General features: G+C 42.9%; 1 protein-coding gene across 2 annotated transcripts in view; it reads left to right on the plus strand.

Moving 5' to 3' along the window:
* Positions 1–7,741: 7,741 nt before the first annotated feature.
* Positions 7,742–17,007, plus strand: part of pik3r1 (phosphoinositide-3-kinase, regulatory subunit 1 (alpha)) — a 32,691-nt gene continuing 23,425 nt past the window's right edge. Inside the window, exons 1-2 of one of the 2 annotated variants that reach the window (XM_066711572.1) lie at positions 7,742–7,919; positions 10,154–10,845. In XM_066711572.1, coding sequence (XP_066567669.1) covers positions 10,515–10,845 — 331 coding nt within the window. In that variant the 5' untranslated portion in view covers positions 7,742–7,919; positions 10,154–10,514. The remainder of the gene's footprint in view (positions 7,920–10,153; positions 10,846–17,007) is intronic. The other variant, XM_066711571.1, reaches the window with a different exon arrangement.

Raw genomic sequence — 17,007 nt, forward strand, 5'->3', positions numbered from 1 at the left:
GGGTGGGACAGTTTCCATCATTAGATAAGAAGAGGTGGAAGGTCAAACTACAAAGGCAACAGAGAAAGATGTCCGAAAGGGAGGGGCTGGACAGCTTTAGATCGTTGTCCTCCCCTCTGGTCCCCTGTATCCTCTATTTCTGTCCACTGATCACTCAGGCTCTTTGTGTCAAATACTTTCTCCATCATATTTAAACAGATTGAATATCTTAATAAGATAATTTGGCCACAGAAATTGAAATCAACTCCGTATCAAGCGCTGGGTTTCAGATCTCCTCTTTCTTAGATGGTCCATCGACAATCTCCCTGAGAGAAAGCCATCACGATTGGTATTATTTCTGACTGAAACAATCTATGTTACGTAATAAAAAAAAAAAAAGGCAAAAGAGACAATTCCCAGACACTCCTGCTTCACTCCCTAGTCTGCCGTTTCCAGACAGACTCCACTGCTTCGCACGGCACAGTCTGTCCCCGACACACGTCTGTCTGTCCGTGTGTCTGCCAGTGATCTCTCTGGGCCGCCCCTTATGTAACAACCTGCTCTTCTAAGCGTCCCTGAGGGCAAACCTTGGAAATAAGCCAACGGCAGACTAATAACAACGTTGAGTGGCAGGAGCAACCACAATGTTGTTGTTTCTCATTAATCCAACCATTTTAGAGGCTCAGAGAGACACACAGAGCAGTTGCCGGTTGAAGGACAGGAGCGTTCTCAGTTCAGGAGTTGGGAAGCAGTTGTGTATTTGTGTTGCTGCTGTACACCACAAGAAACCCCTCCTTTAAGAGTGTATTGGCTGTACTGGGGGTGCCATTAGCAGAAACACATTGAAGACATTATGTGAAATGCGTTTCTATATATAGATTGTATTCAAACATTCGGTTTCTTGAGGTAAGATTCTTCATTTCCTCTTTTCTTGCGATCTCTCTTCTTTCTCCACCACAAACACAGTGATTTTCTCTCAAATGGGGGGGTAGCTCCATGCACACAACAGTGAATATTACATTTAATTTCCCTCAAGTCAAGCCCGGGCACTTTTCGATCCGTACTGCAGTTTAGTGTCGTGAGCGAGTTTGATTTATAGCAGGCATGGTTTCAATAACCACGATTTTATAGCTTTTTATTGGCCACCATTTTGAAACCACAATTTTCATTACATATAATTAGGAGCTCTGGTGATACATTAAGGCCATTCGGATTTCTTAATAATTACAGCTATGAGTCAGATTAATTGTGTAAATGTGATTAATGCCCATTTTTTAATTATTCCTGATGAAATATGTATTTCTTGCCTACAAAGAACTGATGCATCCCATTCACACATGATATCATAAAATGTGACTAAACTATATTTAATTTGTTTTAATCTAAAGTCATTGCAGTAGCTGCTGGTGGCAGAGGGCATTTGGTTTTAGTTTCTGTTCCTGGAGGAACATAGAGAAAAGACAACGACCTCTGCTTGTCTCCTCTGTGACATGTTATCTCAGACATGTCTGTCAGCTTGTGTGTCCTATAACAATAATACATGCCTCCTTGACATGACTTCATTGTGTGTTGTACAGACCTGTTTACAATTAGATTTGTACAGAATCCCAGTTTACACTCAATACAGAGACGAGACTTTTTCTGGTCATTGTGATGTGATCAGTTTTTTCTCTCTCTCTCAGTTCAATATTACATTTGTTTTTCCTCCCACTGAAATTCAGTGATTAGATTATATTATTCCTTTATTACTATCTGTTGAGTCATCAGAGAGTGCAGGGTGATATCTGTTATGTTTGTTTCCATAGTTTTTCTATCTCTATAGAAAAATAAACAAATATATATGCAACATTTTAGCAGGGTTGCTTTGTCGCGGCAGCAAAGGTTTTGAGGATCTTCACCTTATTTATTAAAGGCTCCGGGAAGTGGGAATCACATGATTAAGCTAGAGATGATAAACTCAGCTGACACAGGCTCAGTGACAGTAAGGATTTGAAACTGTTCATGTCAGATACACTCATGATTGACCTTGTATGCTTAAGAATATAAGAACATAAGACAGTGTCCAATCGAGAGGAGCCCATTTGCCCCATCGTGCTCGTTTGGTGTCCATTAATAACTAAGTGATCAAGGATCCTATCCAGTCTGTTTTTGAATGTTCCCAAATTGTCTCTTCAGCCACATCGCTGGGGAGTTTGTTCAGATTGTGACGCCTCTCTGTGTGAAGAAGTGTCTCCTGTTTTCTGTCTTGAATGCCTTGAAACCCAATTTCCATTTTCCTCCATCCTGTCGCCCTGGCTCTAGTCCAGGTGGCTCACAGGGACTCCCAGCCACAGCTGGAGCGTTCTTCAACATTATAACATACAAAGGCATCAGGACAGGTCTGCAACACAACGGGATTCCTGTCTAGACTGGATGTCACAAATCAAAGCCCCCAACGTGGCTCCCTATCATGAAAACGGCTGAATTCCCTGCAGTACTTATTAAATAATATTGTGCAGCCTTCATTTGCAAACGCAACGAACACCACTTTAAAGTCCATTTCCATTTCTCTGTGAAGTCTGCACAAGCTGCTGACGACGATCAATTATTCAAACCTTGTTCAGAAATATTAGAAGTAGAAAGCACCAAACTGTAGGATTTTTTATTTTCAGCGTGAATCTCACAGAATATATATCCCTGATTCATTAGCTTTCCATAATAAATAAGTCAAAGTTTTGTACTTTGTGTCAAAGATGCATTGTTATCAGAGAATAAAAGAGTCCGTGCCCGGCCTCCTCCACATGAACGTGACTCACGTGCGTGTGTGTGTGTGTGCGTCTCTGTGCGTTTGTCCTTTATTTAACATGGAACAAACTCAGAGTCTGTGCAACTGTTTTGTGTTCACTCTGATGTTTTGGTACTTCCTGTCCTGCTTGCATCTCATTGTTACTGGTCACCTGCTGCAAAATGTTGAATTTCTTCCCGTTCTACAAACATTGCGGTTGTGAAAATACCTGATTGTTTAGTAAATAAATCAGGTATGGCCCTTCCCACAGTCTGGTTATGCCTTTTTGTTTCTAATTGAAAAGGCTGAATCCACATGTTCGTATGGCCTTTGGAATACATGATGCTGGGCTGCTTGAACCTCACAGATAATTGGTATAAAGCAAATCTGCGCGTTGACTAAAAATATCCCTCCTCCGCATCCTGGGCTTTACGTACGCCAGCAGAATGGTTGGAGCCTGTGGCGTGTGCCATTAGCCTTTGGAATTTTTAAATTCACTCTTATAGCATCAAATATTTAAATCTTTGCCGGGCTCACACAGATTGTGCAAGATCAAATCATCAGAATTTATCCCCGACTCTGTGCAAAGCAAATAATGGTATCAGCACCAGATCATAAATACATGTCAAGATCTCTGTTTACACTGGAATCACGTGGAGGATATTTCTCTTTCGGGAACAATGGCACTTTTGATCACATCAGATTACCAGCTTTCTATATAACACTGTTTGTGTGTAGCTACTACTGCACGCATCTATAGAGTAACCCTTGCTTAATATAATAGGAATACTGAAGAACATACAACAAAGAACGATCGACAAGATAAAAACTTCTCCAGGAACCCGACACTGGTTTCTGATCACCCTTTTGTCAAAATGTTCAAAAGGCCAACGAAATTAAGATAATAAGATCAAATGCCTCAGATATGAGGAAAGATACATTCATAATTATGGAATATGGTGTATTATAAAGAACTATATGGCATTTTAACAATGCACGATCAATACAATCATATGCATATCTATTTTTAATTCATGCCTGAACTCACATTGACAAAGATCAAGGGATAAGAAGCAAAGCTAGACAAATCAGTTTTACTTTGCTCCTCGTTTTCCCCGGACAAATATTTGTAATCTCTCACAACTAGTTATTTGAGGACTCTAAAGCTATGCAGTGAAAAGAGGATTTGCACACAGATGAAGGCCTAGGCTGCTTTATACTGCATGTCTCCCAGATTATCGCCAGTCTTGAACTGACAGAAACAATCCGATAAACACAGAGCAGTTTTTACACGGACACTTTTAAATACAGTCTAGCCAATTTGTCGCCCTTCTGTTAAGACAAAAAAAAAAAAAAAAACGACAAATTGTCTAACAAGAAGCTTCTTTAAGGAACCCCCTTCGTATTATTTCCCCAAATCTAGCAGATGGGTTTCAGCAATAGCTCCTTCATTTAATGAGGGTCTGATTGTAGAGATTAAATGTCTAATGTCTAAATGTCTAATGTTTCAGACACTATTTCTCCTCACTGTGATACAGGTCCAAACCCTGGCTCCATAGTCCCGTTCACATTTCAAACACAGTTATGATTTGTTCTGCGCTGTTTTGTTTTGGTTTTGTTTCAATTTCCTGACCCCTAACATTTGCACAAGAGCCTTGATAAAGGATGGTAAATAGCAGCTGGAAAGAAAGGAGGAGAACAGATAAAGGCCTACATCCAATTACAGATCAAATAAACTTATATTATCATCTTTAATTTTATGGTAGAAAGTGGTCTCTGATAATAAGGTTAACCATGTCTGAGTACAAGTGTGCCACTTGCAATTTGTGTGTAGGTCAATGTTTTTATTTGGTCTAGGCCATATAAAATAAATAATATTGACAAAATGTGGCTTTCAATTGATTAGGCCCAATAACTAACTGAATGAAATAGGAGGAAACACAAGGCTTGCTCCATATCAAGGCACAGGTTTGGACTTTGCTATTGACGGGCAGCATGGGAGAAGCTTTCATTTCATTAGAGCCATTTGCAAGAAATTGAACAGAATTGCTTCAATGTTTTTAGTGCGAACATCCTGGAAACCTTTGCTTCGGACTTCTTTTCAAGGTTCACTCAGGAACAGAGATATTGTTGCACGAGATGTGAAGACAAAGCAAGAGTGGAGCAATCAAAGGCGCTTTTATCGAGTTGCAAATCTAATTTAGGAGAGGCAAGCCAAAGCAGGTACTCTGTCAACATTCGACCTGGACACGCAGCACAGTCAAAATAATGCCAACATTGATATTTATTACAATAGGCTATTCGTATTTTTCCAAATATAACTCAATCCAGTTCAAACCTGCCCACTAGAACCCAACACACCCAAACAGACAGAACACAATGAATGTAAAAGAACAAAACAGCTTACTGTGGCAAGCAAGACCTCTTAATTTCCAAATCTCAGTTTCCAGTTGTCAATTCCGGTGTTAATGAAGTTACATGTTGCCCACGTTATAAATATTCAAAGTGATTACATGTCTTTTTTTGTCTCCACAATAAATGATATAATACAGAGTGGGTTTGTTTCTAAACATAGCTGGATTCTGCAGTGATGTGCAATGAATGAAATCTGCCATCTGATCAAATTTGAATCCTTTATTTCTGTATCTTATGAGGGGTGAGGCAGAAAATATGAGATACCTTATGGAGAATGAACTGAATATGAAATCAATCAATATAAATACTAATTCGTCATCTTCTTCTGGGGAAATCCTTTCGAAATATTCATTTTCTATGCAAAACACAGATCATTTAATTTGCTAACAGAGCAGTTGAAGCTACCAGAGAAACACTGAGAGCACGATGTTATGTTCAGAACGCACTTGGAATGGTAATAGTGTAGTAATGTCATTTAGTAAGTAATTTAGTCATCTTCAGGGTATCGTTTTGTTATTTCTCCCTTTTTGTAGCAGTGCCTAAAAACAAAACGGTGCCACAACACACAGCAGGCACTGAGACAAATCCATTCAAAAGTATCTTAAAGTATCACAGGCTTTATTTGTGCTGAATTAAACTCTTTGTGTTTCCCCCGAATCCCTGTAATTTCTCAGTTCCATTTCGATGTTGTAATAATGCTGGAGGCTATCCAGATAAATTGTTGAATTATTTAAAACACCCTATTGAAGCAATTTGTTAATTACTATATTATTTGCTTTATTACTTACTCACATTGTGTCCCAAATTGACAACCTGAGTTAGTTGTCCAATTTGCATTTGGAGTTGCAATGGTGCACTAGAACTTTTTCAACAAGGCAATTGACTTTGTCCTGCGTCTGTTTAACTCTTTTATCACAATGTGCTTCATAACAAGACATCAATATATTTGATGAATGGTTACAGACGTTCAATTGCATGAGGGAGTCTCTCTGCTGTTTTGTGATAGGAAATATGTCTGGGATGTCAGCCGTGAAAAATATAAACACTGCAATTAAAAAAGATAATCATAAACAGCTGGGTTGCCATTCCCCTTAGGAGACAACTTCCTAATTAATTGATGTGGTAAACTTTTTAAAAGAGGCTAATTACCCTTCTGTGCGACGTTCTGAGAGGAAACTCACCTTCTGCAGCTGGACATTCGTCACCCACACAGAAAATTGGTAGCTATGCAAACAAAAATTACTCAAGACATTCAGACCAGGTTTCTCCAATCTCAGGAAAACAAAGGAGTGGACAAATAAAATCACCAGTATCATCATACGTCATGTCTGCCACTGAAAGTGGTTATATTTTTACACACATTAATGTATCAAATTGCAAATGCACTTGCACATGCGCACACATGTGAATCTCTAAAATATGTCAAAAACCATCCTGCCTGCTGGGATAAGAAATGTAATTGCAGCATTTATGTGATTTCCCCCAGTTAAACTTCTTAGCGCAGAGCTCGAAAGCAGATTAATGTCCCTGGCAGTGCGGCTGCATTAGGACAGCAGGGCTTTCAGAGGAGTTGTGTAATTGTGCGGCTGCAGGACTGAGTTGACGTACGTGCCACACGCGGCGTGCGGGACACGTTAGGGCATCAGTGCGTCATCACGCTGCGTCACACCTGCCTTGAGCTGCGCACTGTGAGGCCAGGTCCTCAATATCCCCCCCAAACCGGTCCTAAAAATCCCCCAAATCACATATCCCCCCCCATTAAAACTATTGTTTGTCCTGAAACCTGGTTTGATATGGTTACTGTTTGTGTTCAGTGTGATCATTTTTATTATAATTAGTATTAGCACGAGGTATTATAGTCATCATTATAATCATAATAATGACTGCTATTATGGCCTGTTTATTATTTCAAATATTGTCAATAAAGCAAATACATGGGGGGTGCTAATTTGTTAAGGGGTAGTGAATTGCCTATAATCTCTATAACAGTGGTTTTCAAACCAGTCCTGGAATAGCCCCCGCCCTGCTGGTTTTTGTTCCAACTGGGGTCTTAATTGCTTAATTGAATCCTTAATTGACCTAACAAAGCAATATACCATTCAATTAAGTAATTAAGACGTCGGTTGGAACAAAAACCAGCAGAGCAGGGGGTCCTCCTCCGGTTTGAAAACTCTACCAGCTCTACAACAGGGGTTTTCAAACCAGTCCTGTAGGACCCCCTGCTCTGCTGGTTTTTGTTCCAACCTAGGTGACTTAATTGAAAGGTATATTGCTTTGTTAGGTCAATTAAGGGTTCAATTAATCAAGTAAACAAAAACCAGCAGGGCGGGGGGTCCTCCAGGACAGGTTTGAAAACTCTACAAGAACCTAATTACAGAGCATACAGAACCCCCATTTCAATCTCAATCCCCCCGGGTTAAAACAGCAAGCAAGCAAACACACAAAACGAAATCCCGCAATGCAAACGTTGCCCAGATTTGCCTGCCGTCCCGGTGCCAGAGGAGCGAGGCGGCGCCTGTGCGCCCGGAGTGGGCGGGGCGAGGCCGGTGACGCAGGCGGTGACGTGGCGGCGCCCGGGGCTCGCGCAGAGTGTGAGAGCGGCGCGCGCGGTCGGACCCTTCTTCTCTCGCTCTCGCGCTCCGGCTGCCCCTCCAGACCCCGGACCCGCGGCACGTCGGCGTCGTGCTCTTCCGGCTCGGACGGACCTGGTGTGCGCAGGCGGGCGCTCCTGCTCCGCGGACGGAAGGCGCTCTGCTCGCCCGTGAGTGTCGCCGCGGCGGAGTGCGTGTGGTGCGGCCGGCTCTGGGCGCCCGGGCCGGTGTGGAGCTGCTCCGCACGCCTCCCTTTGTTCTCGGTAGACGCCGCGCTTTGAAACACTTGCGGGAACCGGGACCCGTCCCTTCTGTGCCCGAGTGGGGCTCGGCTGGAGCGCGGCTGCCGGGGCGAGCTGTGCGCCGGGGGGGGAGGGAGGGAGGGAGTGAGGGTGCACTGTCCGTCCTGTCCGTCCTGTCTGTCCTGTCTGTACGGTCTGAGGGTCTGTGCCCGCCGCACGTGGTTTGCCTTATTTTCGGGTGATATCGTTGTAATTGCGTCAGATGTGCGTTTTGCGCCGTGCACTGCTCTCGTGTAGCTCAGACCCAGGAGCGCCGCACGCTTTTGTTTCACGGGCTGGTCCGCAATAAATGTGCTGCAGAGAAATTAGGCTGGTGCATGTTTGTAGTTCTTGGTTTATTTGTTGAAAGAGGTCTTACTATTTCTATCGATGCGTTTCATACCATCAGTTGAACTTAAAACAAGTTTAGTTTAGTGGTTGTACTGTTAAAGGTTTTGGATCTTGTGTTGGTTTCCATTAACTTGTTCTTGGTTTCACCTAAATATTAAAACGGAATAACATTTTACATCTCGCTGTAAACCAAAGGAAAATGGGGCACTTTTACACTAACCAATTGCTGCATTGGAAATGTGCTTTAACTGCATGCATGAATGACCGTTTACTCGATATGTGCTGCTACTGTTGCATGTTTTTGGGGTTTGCTTGAAATAATTAGGAAACACTTTGCTCAGTTTGCTCGGCACTATTCCAGTTGATGGGCCTAAACGGGCTAACGTCATGTATGCTTTATCTGGCCGCTTGTCCAGTGCAATTATTGAATTTTAAATGCCAGTGCACAATATAATGGGCTTTACTTACTAATGCTCTGACAATGCCTATAACTCGCTATACTCACTGTATTGGCAAGTGGGGAAAAACCAACTGCAGCTAGAGCAAACGCGTTTGAGGCTTGCAGGATAAATGGCAGTATTGTAAGTATAAAACGATCCACAGACATTTACATAGCTGGCATGCTCAGCCCATAGCGTCATTTACAGGTACTGGCTTTGATTATGTTTTAAAGGCCGGGAATGGTTTTTGGTGTGTCAGTATTTCTCATCATTGCTTGGGGCAGTTGCGTCTTGTATTGTGCAGGAGTTGGTTACAGATTCATAGGAAAAAATTAACTGATATTGAATAGTGTAACTTAATTTACTTGTTTTGCTGGTTTAAGAATAATGTGTAGACTTAAAAAACAGACGATGTTTTGTAATACTTCCTACACATACATGACCTTGTTTCAAATTTGAACACAATGGATTATAGGCAACCTTTCACTGGAGTCCAAATGTTTATGATCTTTAATGCTGACCCGTTTCTACTGCAGTGCAGGAGACTGCTTTAATTTCAGTGCGCTGATTGATTTTGTATGGGCAGAAAATATTAAAAGTGGATGGTGGGTTTCACACAATCATGCAGTGGGTAATTCCTGTTGAATTGCATTCATCTCATAATCCCAGCAGGAAGTACTGGTGCCCAGGCACACGGGCTGGAGGAGTCCGGTCTGCTCTGCTTGGTCACTACTCCGCCCACCCACTCAGATTATGATTTCTGCTCCCGTGGCCGTGATTCACAGGCGCCCATGTTCGAGTCCTATTCCTTAGGCTAGTGATGTGCTTAAAGTTCTGACTTTTACCCCTTAAAAACATTTTGGCAAAGTATTAAGTTGAGCAGTAGATATTGCACATTATGCACTTTAGTTTCATATTTCTTAGCAGACACCCTTATCCAGGGTTACTTTCAATTGTTACAATATCACATTCTTTTTACACACCCATTTATACAACTGGGTTTGTACTGGTGCATTCTGGGTACAGTGCCTTGCTCCCGGTATACAGCAGTGCCCCCCACCTGGGATTGAATCCATGAACTGGCAATACATTCACCACAGTTTTAGGAATAGTAGGAAGTCCCAATTGTGTGACCAAACACCCTGTACTCATTGCTTTAAATGTGACTTGGCACAGCGGCCAGAGACGAAGTGTGTGGTCTGTAGATGGTTCTAACTGAGAAACGCCTTTACAATGTTCTCAAGGCAGCTTTATATTTGAATAATTTGACCGCACTGAAGAACACGGGCTAATATGATGCATAGTTAAGACGTTTTTGTTTTTGTTTCCTAGGTCAGGGATGTGTTGGGCATGCAGCAGCAGAAGGATTTAGACAGATGGGCACATTGTACCTGAAGCACCATGAAGGTGCGACAGATTTCAGAACTTTAAAATAGTTTTGTCCCGACGCACCGTAGTGGACCGGAATGAGGAACAGGCATCCGGAACCTGCAATGAGAGTGGATTGAGAGACTCTCGAAGCATCTGGTGACATCGACAGACTTTTGGCTGTATGATAAACACATGAACCATATGCGTGTACTGCTTTTTTTTCTGTCATTTTTAAAATATATTTTAAAGGGGAATTTGCTCAACAAAGCCACATTTCCTTTCAAAAGCTGGAGTAATCGCCCCATAACGATTAGTCTCCAAAATGAGTGCCGAGGGATTTCAGTACCGTGCGCTGTACGACTACAAGAAGGAGCGGGAGGAAGACATTGACCTGCGCGTTGGGGACATACTGCTCGTCAACAAGGCCGTCCTGTTGGCCCAGGGATACGGGGATGGGTACGAGGAGAGGCCCGACGAGATCGGCTGGCTCCAGGGCCTGAACGAAACCACGCAGGAGAAGGGCGACTTCCCTGGGACCTACGTCGAGTTTATCGGGAAGAAGAGGATCTCACCCCCCACCCCTAAGCCCCGGCCCCCCAGACCGCTGCCTGTGGCACCGGGGACGTCCAGAGGGGACTCTGACTCTGAACAGGGTAAGACCTTTCGCCCTGGCTCTTGTCTTGCCACTAAATGTTTATGTAAAATTAAAAAAAGCGATACAAACTAATGGAAGCTATGTGGTGTTTTGTTGGCTGTACATTTGCCAGAACGTGTCTCTTCCCAGATGTCTCCCTCTGGATTGGGGCAGGAGTGTTACAAACTTGTCACCGACTGTCCCTTTGAAATCACTTTGTCTTGTGGGAGCCAGCAGCCTTTGTGTTTAATTGTTTATGTGGACGCAGGCTGCTAATTGGACCACCGTTATTTGGTTAGGATAGACCCCTGAAGTGTGTAATAGTTGAGCCCCCTGTTGCTCATTTACAGGACTGTATGTGGCATCTTTCAGGCGCTTATTTCATCAAGTGGTTTTCACCTGTGGCGCACTTCTCTAAAAACCCGTCTCGTGTCTCTCCGCTCCTTGGATCATTGGTGCCTGTAGCAGATCTGCATGTGGTTTCCAGCAACCCCCTGCTGGTGTGTATTTCTAGTCCAAAATAGATTGGTATATTAACCCAATTTCCTTCCTTTCGCACAGTGGGAGCGTGTTTGTGATTTATGATAATCCACGGAGCCGCAGGCTTCCTCCGCTCAGTGCTCGCTCCTCGTAGGAGCCTCTGTGTGTGACATGGAGGCAGTGACTCTGAGCATTATGTGAGGATGTTGACTTGTTCATCTCTGTTCAGGCAGCGTTTTTGTGAGGTTATGAGCCTTGGATCGGCCTGTGGTGTATTGTCCCCTGTGTGTTCGCCAACACCGTAAAGTCTGATTTTAGGTCCAGTTTTGTTTTAAGTACTGGAAGATATGAATTGGTGATCATGTGCCTTTTTAGCGGAGTAAAAAAAACAAACTTCCTCTCCCTTTGGGTCATGCGTAGAGTGATGCACATTGAACATATTCAATAGTTTTTTCCTGAATGTAGGCGGTAAGCAGCCTGTTAACGTCCCGCCCCCTCGCCCGTGCCAAAGGAAGAGTCCGTTCCAGTTTCCGTGCCTTGACCTGTCTTATCGATGACGCTGTGTCTCTGCCCATGGGATTGGCTGTCTCAACTGGCAGTGATTGCCTTCTTTCTCATGGGTCTATTATTACCCTGCTGTTATCTTGGGCTGGACTTGCAGGGAACTAGCAACAGTGTAATGTTTGCATTTATCCTGATTTGTCAAAAGAGACGAGAATGTCTCATAGAGCAGTACTGTTTGAGAGAGAAGAGAGGTAGGGGGTTGTGTGTGTGGATAGGATGTCTTTTGGGGCCCCTGGTACAACGCTTCTCCCAGGCAAATTTCACCCCTGAGTACGAAGACCCTGCTGCTTGCAGATCCATAGATGGCTCAAACGGCCGAGTAATGAAATGTGCGTTATGAAGAGTCCCTCGGGGGTGGTCTCTGTAAGGGCCACATGTGACCTCAATCTCAGTGATGAGATCTTTTAACAAGCAGATCCCCTCCCTGGAGTAGCACAATATCCACTGACTGTACACCTAGCTGGCGTAGTCGGGGTCTGTGTACCTTTGTGTACCAGTTTTCAAGGAGTGTTGACTCGGCCTCGGCAACCAGTCGTGTTCAGAGCTATTCTTATTTAAAAGGAAGACTGTTTTGGAGCCAGAATAATTTAAAAGATGCTGTGGTCTCCTACCAGTAACCACAGGTCTTTATTTTTAACCAGTGGGAGTAAATCTATCACAGGCTGTAAGAGGGCTAGCAGTTTTTAATCTCGCTTTACTTTCCCTAACGATGGAAGATCTTTTCCATTGATCTAATTTGCAATAATCTTGTATCTGCAGCCTTCATCGCTAATGTTTCGCACTCACCAGTCGTGTCGGCTCAGAGGTTTTAGTGCGTTCACATGGGTAAATCAGTAACTGTTTCCTCTTCTGAAGCATGGGTGGATATGTTCCTGTCAATGATTATCCCTAGCGATCACCTATTTGAGATCTTCTACACGTCTTGTGGTTTTCAGTTGATTTTCACACTCTGGTTTTTGGATGATTTACAAATAAGCAAATGTTTGTGTCCACCTCTAGTTCTGGCGATTCAGTGCTTTGGATCCTCACTGTCTGGGTGTTTGATCACAGAGGGACAATCATCCAAGATGTGTGGCGATTCAGGTTAAAGATTGTTAGTCTGTGTCTTTTTAAAACAAAACTGAATAACAAAAATCTTAACAAATAAGAGTAGTTTTGTAAAAGCATGTACTTTTATTTACCTAAATGTTTTGGTTTTAGTAATGGTTATACTGCATCATGTGCCTGTGAAAACTGTCGCCAATACCTTCCCATCAAACTGGCAGTGTGTTAAATGTGCACTGAATAAGTGTGGGCTGCAGCAAATGATAAGCGAGGAAAATTTATTAAAATGCTTATAACTTGCCAGTCATCTTTTACAGAGCTATTCACTTGTCCATCAGAGTCTGGAAGCGTCTGCCTTGACAGGGACGGAAATCCTGTTTTTTTAAAATCAACACGACGGTCTTGTGGGGATAAAACCTCTTCTGAGCCGAGCTGACGGCTAATGGCTCCTTTCTCAGGATTTTCTGCCTTTTGTGCCTTTTTCCTTCTCTTGTGCTCCTTAAGGGAGCTGAGGACCGTTTTCCTGAAGTTCTCCTCAATAAACCCACAGCCCCAGTACTCTTAACACAGTGCTGCTCATTAAGAGGTCTCGAGAAGGCACCTATCCCTGGAAGTAATTGTCTGGCTGTTCAAAAGGCTTCTCTGCGACGGGGAGCTCGTGCTAATTCACGCGTGAACAAGTGTTGTGAGCTGCAGCTCTCCTAGGATTGGTAATTATTTTACTGTTGTCGAACCTCATTTTTTTTTCTTTAGTTGGATTTAGTCCAAAGAACACCTCTAGGCTGGTGGAACAAAATGCTGACAAAGACTAAAGTGTGAATTGTGCTTCCCTCCCACATTTCAAATGGAACAACATTATAGAAATGCAGTATGATTTGAATACTGATCACAGGTTCTTAGTAGGTGAACATTAACCTTTTGGCGCAAGCTTTACTGTAAATGGGGAAGCAAAAAAACATACAAAAGCCGTTTCATAAACAAATTTGGGACGGTAAATGATTAACGTTATCTTCCGGACCAAACTGTGTAATCTCCCTGGCTCAATTAGTAAATTGTGTAATCCTGAGGAAATGCCTCATGTCTGTGCCATAGCTTATTTGACTGTACATGCTCTATTGAATTATTTCCTTGGGGGCCATTCGGTCCACCTTCTACACAAAGACCACAACTCCAGTGGTTTAATGTATGAGTCTCTGAACTTCGAGCTGAATTGTTCCTTTATGTTGCTGTGGGCGGTTTGGTTTATTTTCCAGGCATTTGAAACGCTCTGAGAACCAGACCGTTAACAAATTGGTGTAAGGAATTCGCATGTCTTGGCTGGGGTTGGGTGGAAGGGATTTTATTTTATTCAGTAAATTGAAACCCTGGTAATTTACCAAAGTGAAAAATAAATTGTATTTCACAGTCGGATTACGCTGGCGTTTTTTTTTTTTTTTTTTTTTTTTTTAAGTCCCTGTCTCCAATGAGTTTGTAAGAGATTGCAATGCACTAGACACTTATTTGAAATGGCCACAGCTTGATCGTTGGGTGATAATGCCTCTGATGCAAGTGAGTGATCCCACACTGCTGATGCCCTCTGGTCGCATTCACACCTCCCTTTCACTGGCGTTTTGAAAGGAAACGCATGTTTAGCTGTGCAACTGGCCAGCGAGGCTCTCAAATGCATGTAGCTGGCTGCAACTCAAATGACAACCGTGACATCGGCCTGCAGGTATGGGCTGGGTGGGTTACAGTGTAATACCCGGGGCGTGGGCTGCGGCGGAGCGCTGACGCAAGTACAAAATCTGTTACACAATCTTGGCACAAGTTTTTTTTCCTCCCCCTTTTACCTAGTGAATTGCACTGACGAAATTGAAATCATTCGATTGCTGATGCCTGCGTTGCTGGACAGTTTACGTGTTTTATAATTATAGATGTGCATGTCCCCTATTCTAAAACCGCTTGTTTAAGAATGTATTTACAGCTTATGGGAAACGATAGCTTATTAAAGCAGAGAATGGGAAGGATTCCTCATTTTGGTTTCATTTCTGTTTTTGTAGTAGTGTTTAAGGAACAAAATGTACACAGTTTAGTTGGCATCCATTTCTCTTACAACCTAAAATAATACATTTTAAAGTTGGTAATTAAAAGGAAAAACTCATGGAATTACAATTATGTACTTCTAACCACTGGCCCGTAATGCACATACTGATTAGACTAATGTGTCCCTGACTTGTTCGGTCTTGGTTGAATCCTCTATTGTGGCCGTTAAAATGCTTACGGTTCCCAGAAGACCGAGTTGGCCTGGCTCCAACTGCCACGCATTGTGCGGTGTTTCCCCCCCAGTCCCAGCAAGCCCTGCTGTCCTCTCGTGTGTGGTTTTGTTCCTCTTTGTTGCAATGGCATACAAAAAGAGATGTAAAAAAACCTCCACTCCTTTGCTAAAAAGTTTGCCTCGTGATATTTTATGCCTGATCTACATGTGATGCAAATGTCTGAAATCTAAAAAGCCCATTTGATTCGGCTTAACTGATTCATAGGGTGGTTAGACAGGAAGCTGTTTTAAAAAAAAATAAAAAATAAAAAAATCCCAGAAACTACTTCTGTCTCTGTCGTGGGATTTAACTTCGATTTAAGATGGTTGGGAGTACAGTACATGTCATTGAAAACCGTTTCTCTAGGCCCATTCTGTTCATTTGATCGTTATTAATAGTGTGATGAGGTTAACGAGACCTGGCTGTGCTCAGTGCGTGTCATGTGAGAGGACAGTAAGTGTCTTGTCGGTGCACTTTTGAGTCATAGTTTCAAAAACGCAGGATTCGAGTTCGCAGGATTAGTGGAGACTTTGAGGGAGTCATCTGAGTACTAAAAAGTCTGTACAGAAAGGTATTGATTCAGAATTTTTCTACATTTATCTGCCAGTTAATCTCGTTAGTGCACCTGTAGAAATACATTTCTCGTTGGTTTTGTTGAGCATTAAACCCACGTTTGTGTTGGTCTTCTACCTTTACAGCCGTTGAATCCTTTTTACAAGGTTGATGGTTGAACCGTGTTGGCTTAACCATTCTGTACAGGACAAGATTAGCGAGAGAGACTGCGAATATGGTGTCAGTTATTCTTTGCCAAATCCCATTTCCACCTAAATTCACATGGAGCCAGTTCTGTATCTGATATCTCAATTCCTGAGTTGTTGGATTTCTCCCCATCTGTCTGTTGTCGTTGGCCAAGACGTGCTCTCATTGTGTCAGTGTTTTTCTTTCCATCTGTTTTTTATTTTCTCCTGTGTGGATGTGTGCCCTGTATGCAGTCAATATGAATACAAAGGTAAAGGCTATTGCGTATTTGCTAAGCTTGGTTTGCTGCAACCCATATTTCCTGTATAGTATATCTGCACTCCGATTTTAGCTTTTTGTTTTCCTGTGTAGTTGTGCCACACTTTCCTTGGTGGCCGTGCGCGTATAACACTCCGCTGCTCTTCAGTAAATGTTTGTCTACACCTCCGCAATAATTAAAATTAGATTTCTTCTCCAAAGAGCTTTCAGGAGAGAATTAGTTGGGCGCTGCAAACAAAAGTATTTACGCACGATGGAGAGATCAAGAACAGAGAAAAACAGTCGGAAAAAAGCTCTCCGTCTCTGTGTGGCAGCTCTGGTTTATTCATTTCAGAATTATTTCCTTGTTGTCACCATCGCACATTTTTTGTCTAAGAGGTTAGATCCGAGGAGGGGCCTGGGGTGGGGGTTCAATAAAGACTTTCAGTGTTTCACAAATGGTGAATGGCAGAGCCGGGCTTGGAGCTAGTGTAAATGTAGCATCGGGAGAAGAAAGGGGCCTCTGTTCGCTCACTCGGGGGCTGGGGCTGGGGGGCAGGGTATTGAATTCTTTTCACCTCGGAGTATCTGTGATTTATTGCTCGTCACTGAAGGATCTGGCAGATCCCTCTCTCCCTTCCTCCCACCGTTCCTAGTGTTTTCACAATGTTCCTGAGGTTTCGTCTGCTTTTGCATAATTTTGGATGTTTAAAAATAAATGCAAATCAACCTTTTGCTTGCTTTGCCTCTAGTCTGCTTTTGACCAGCCCTCGCTCCTGTTGATGCCCAGCCAGGGGACACGG

The sequence above is a fragment of the Amia ocellicauda genome, chromosome 8 (genome assembly GCF_036373705.1).
Source record: "Amia ocellicauda isolate fAmiCal2 chromosome 8, fAmiCal2.hap1, whole genome shotgun sequence".
NCBI classification, from domain to species: Eukaryota; Metazoa; Chordata; class Actinopteri; order Amiiformes; family Amiidae; genus Amia; species Amia ocellicauda.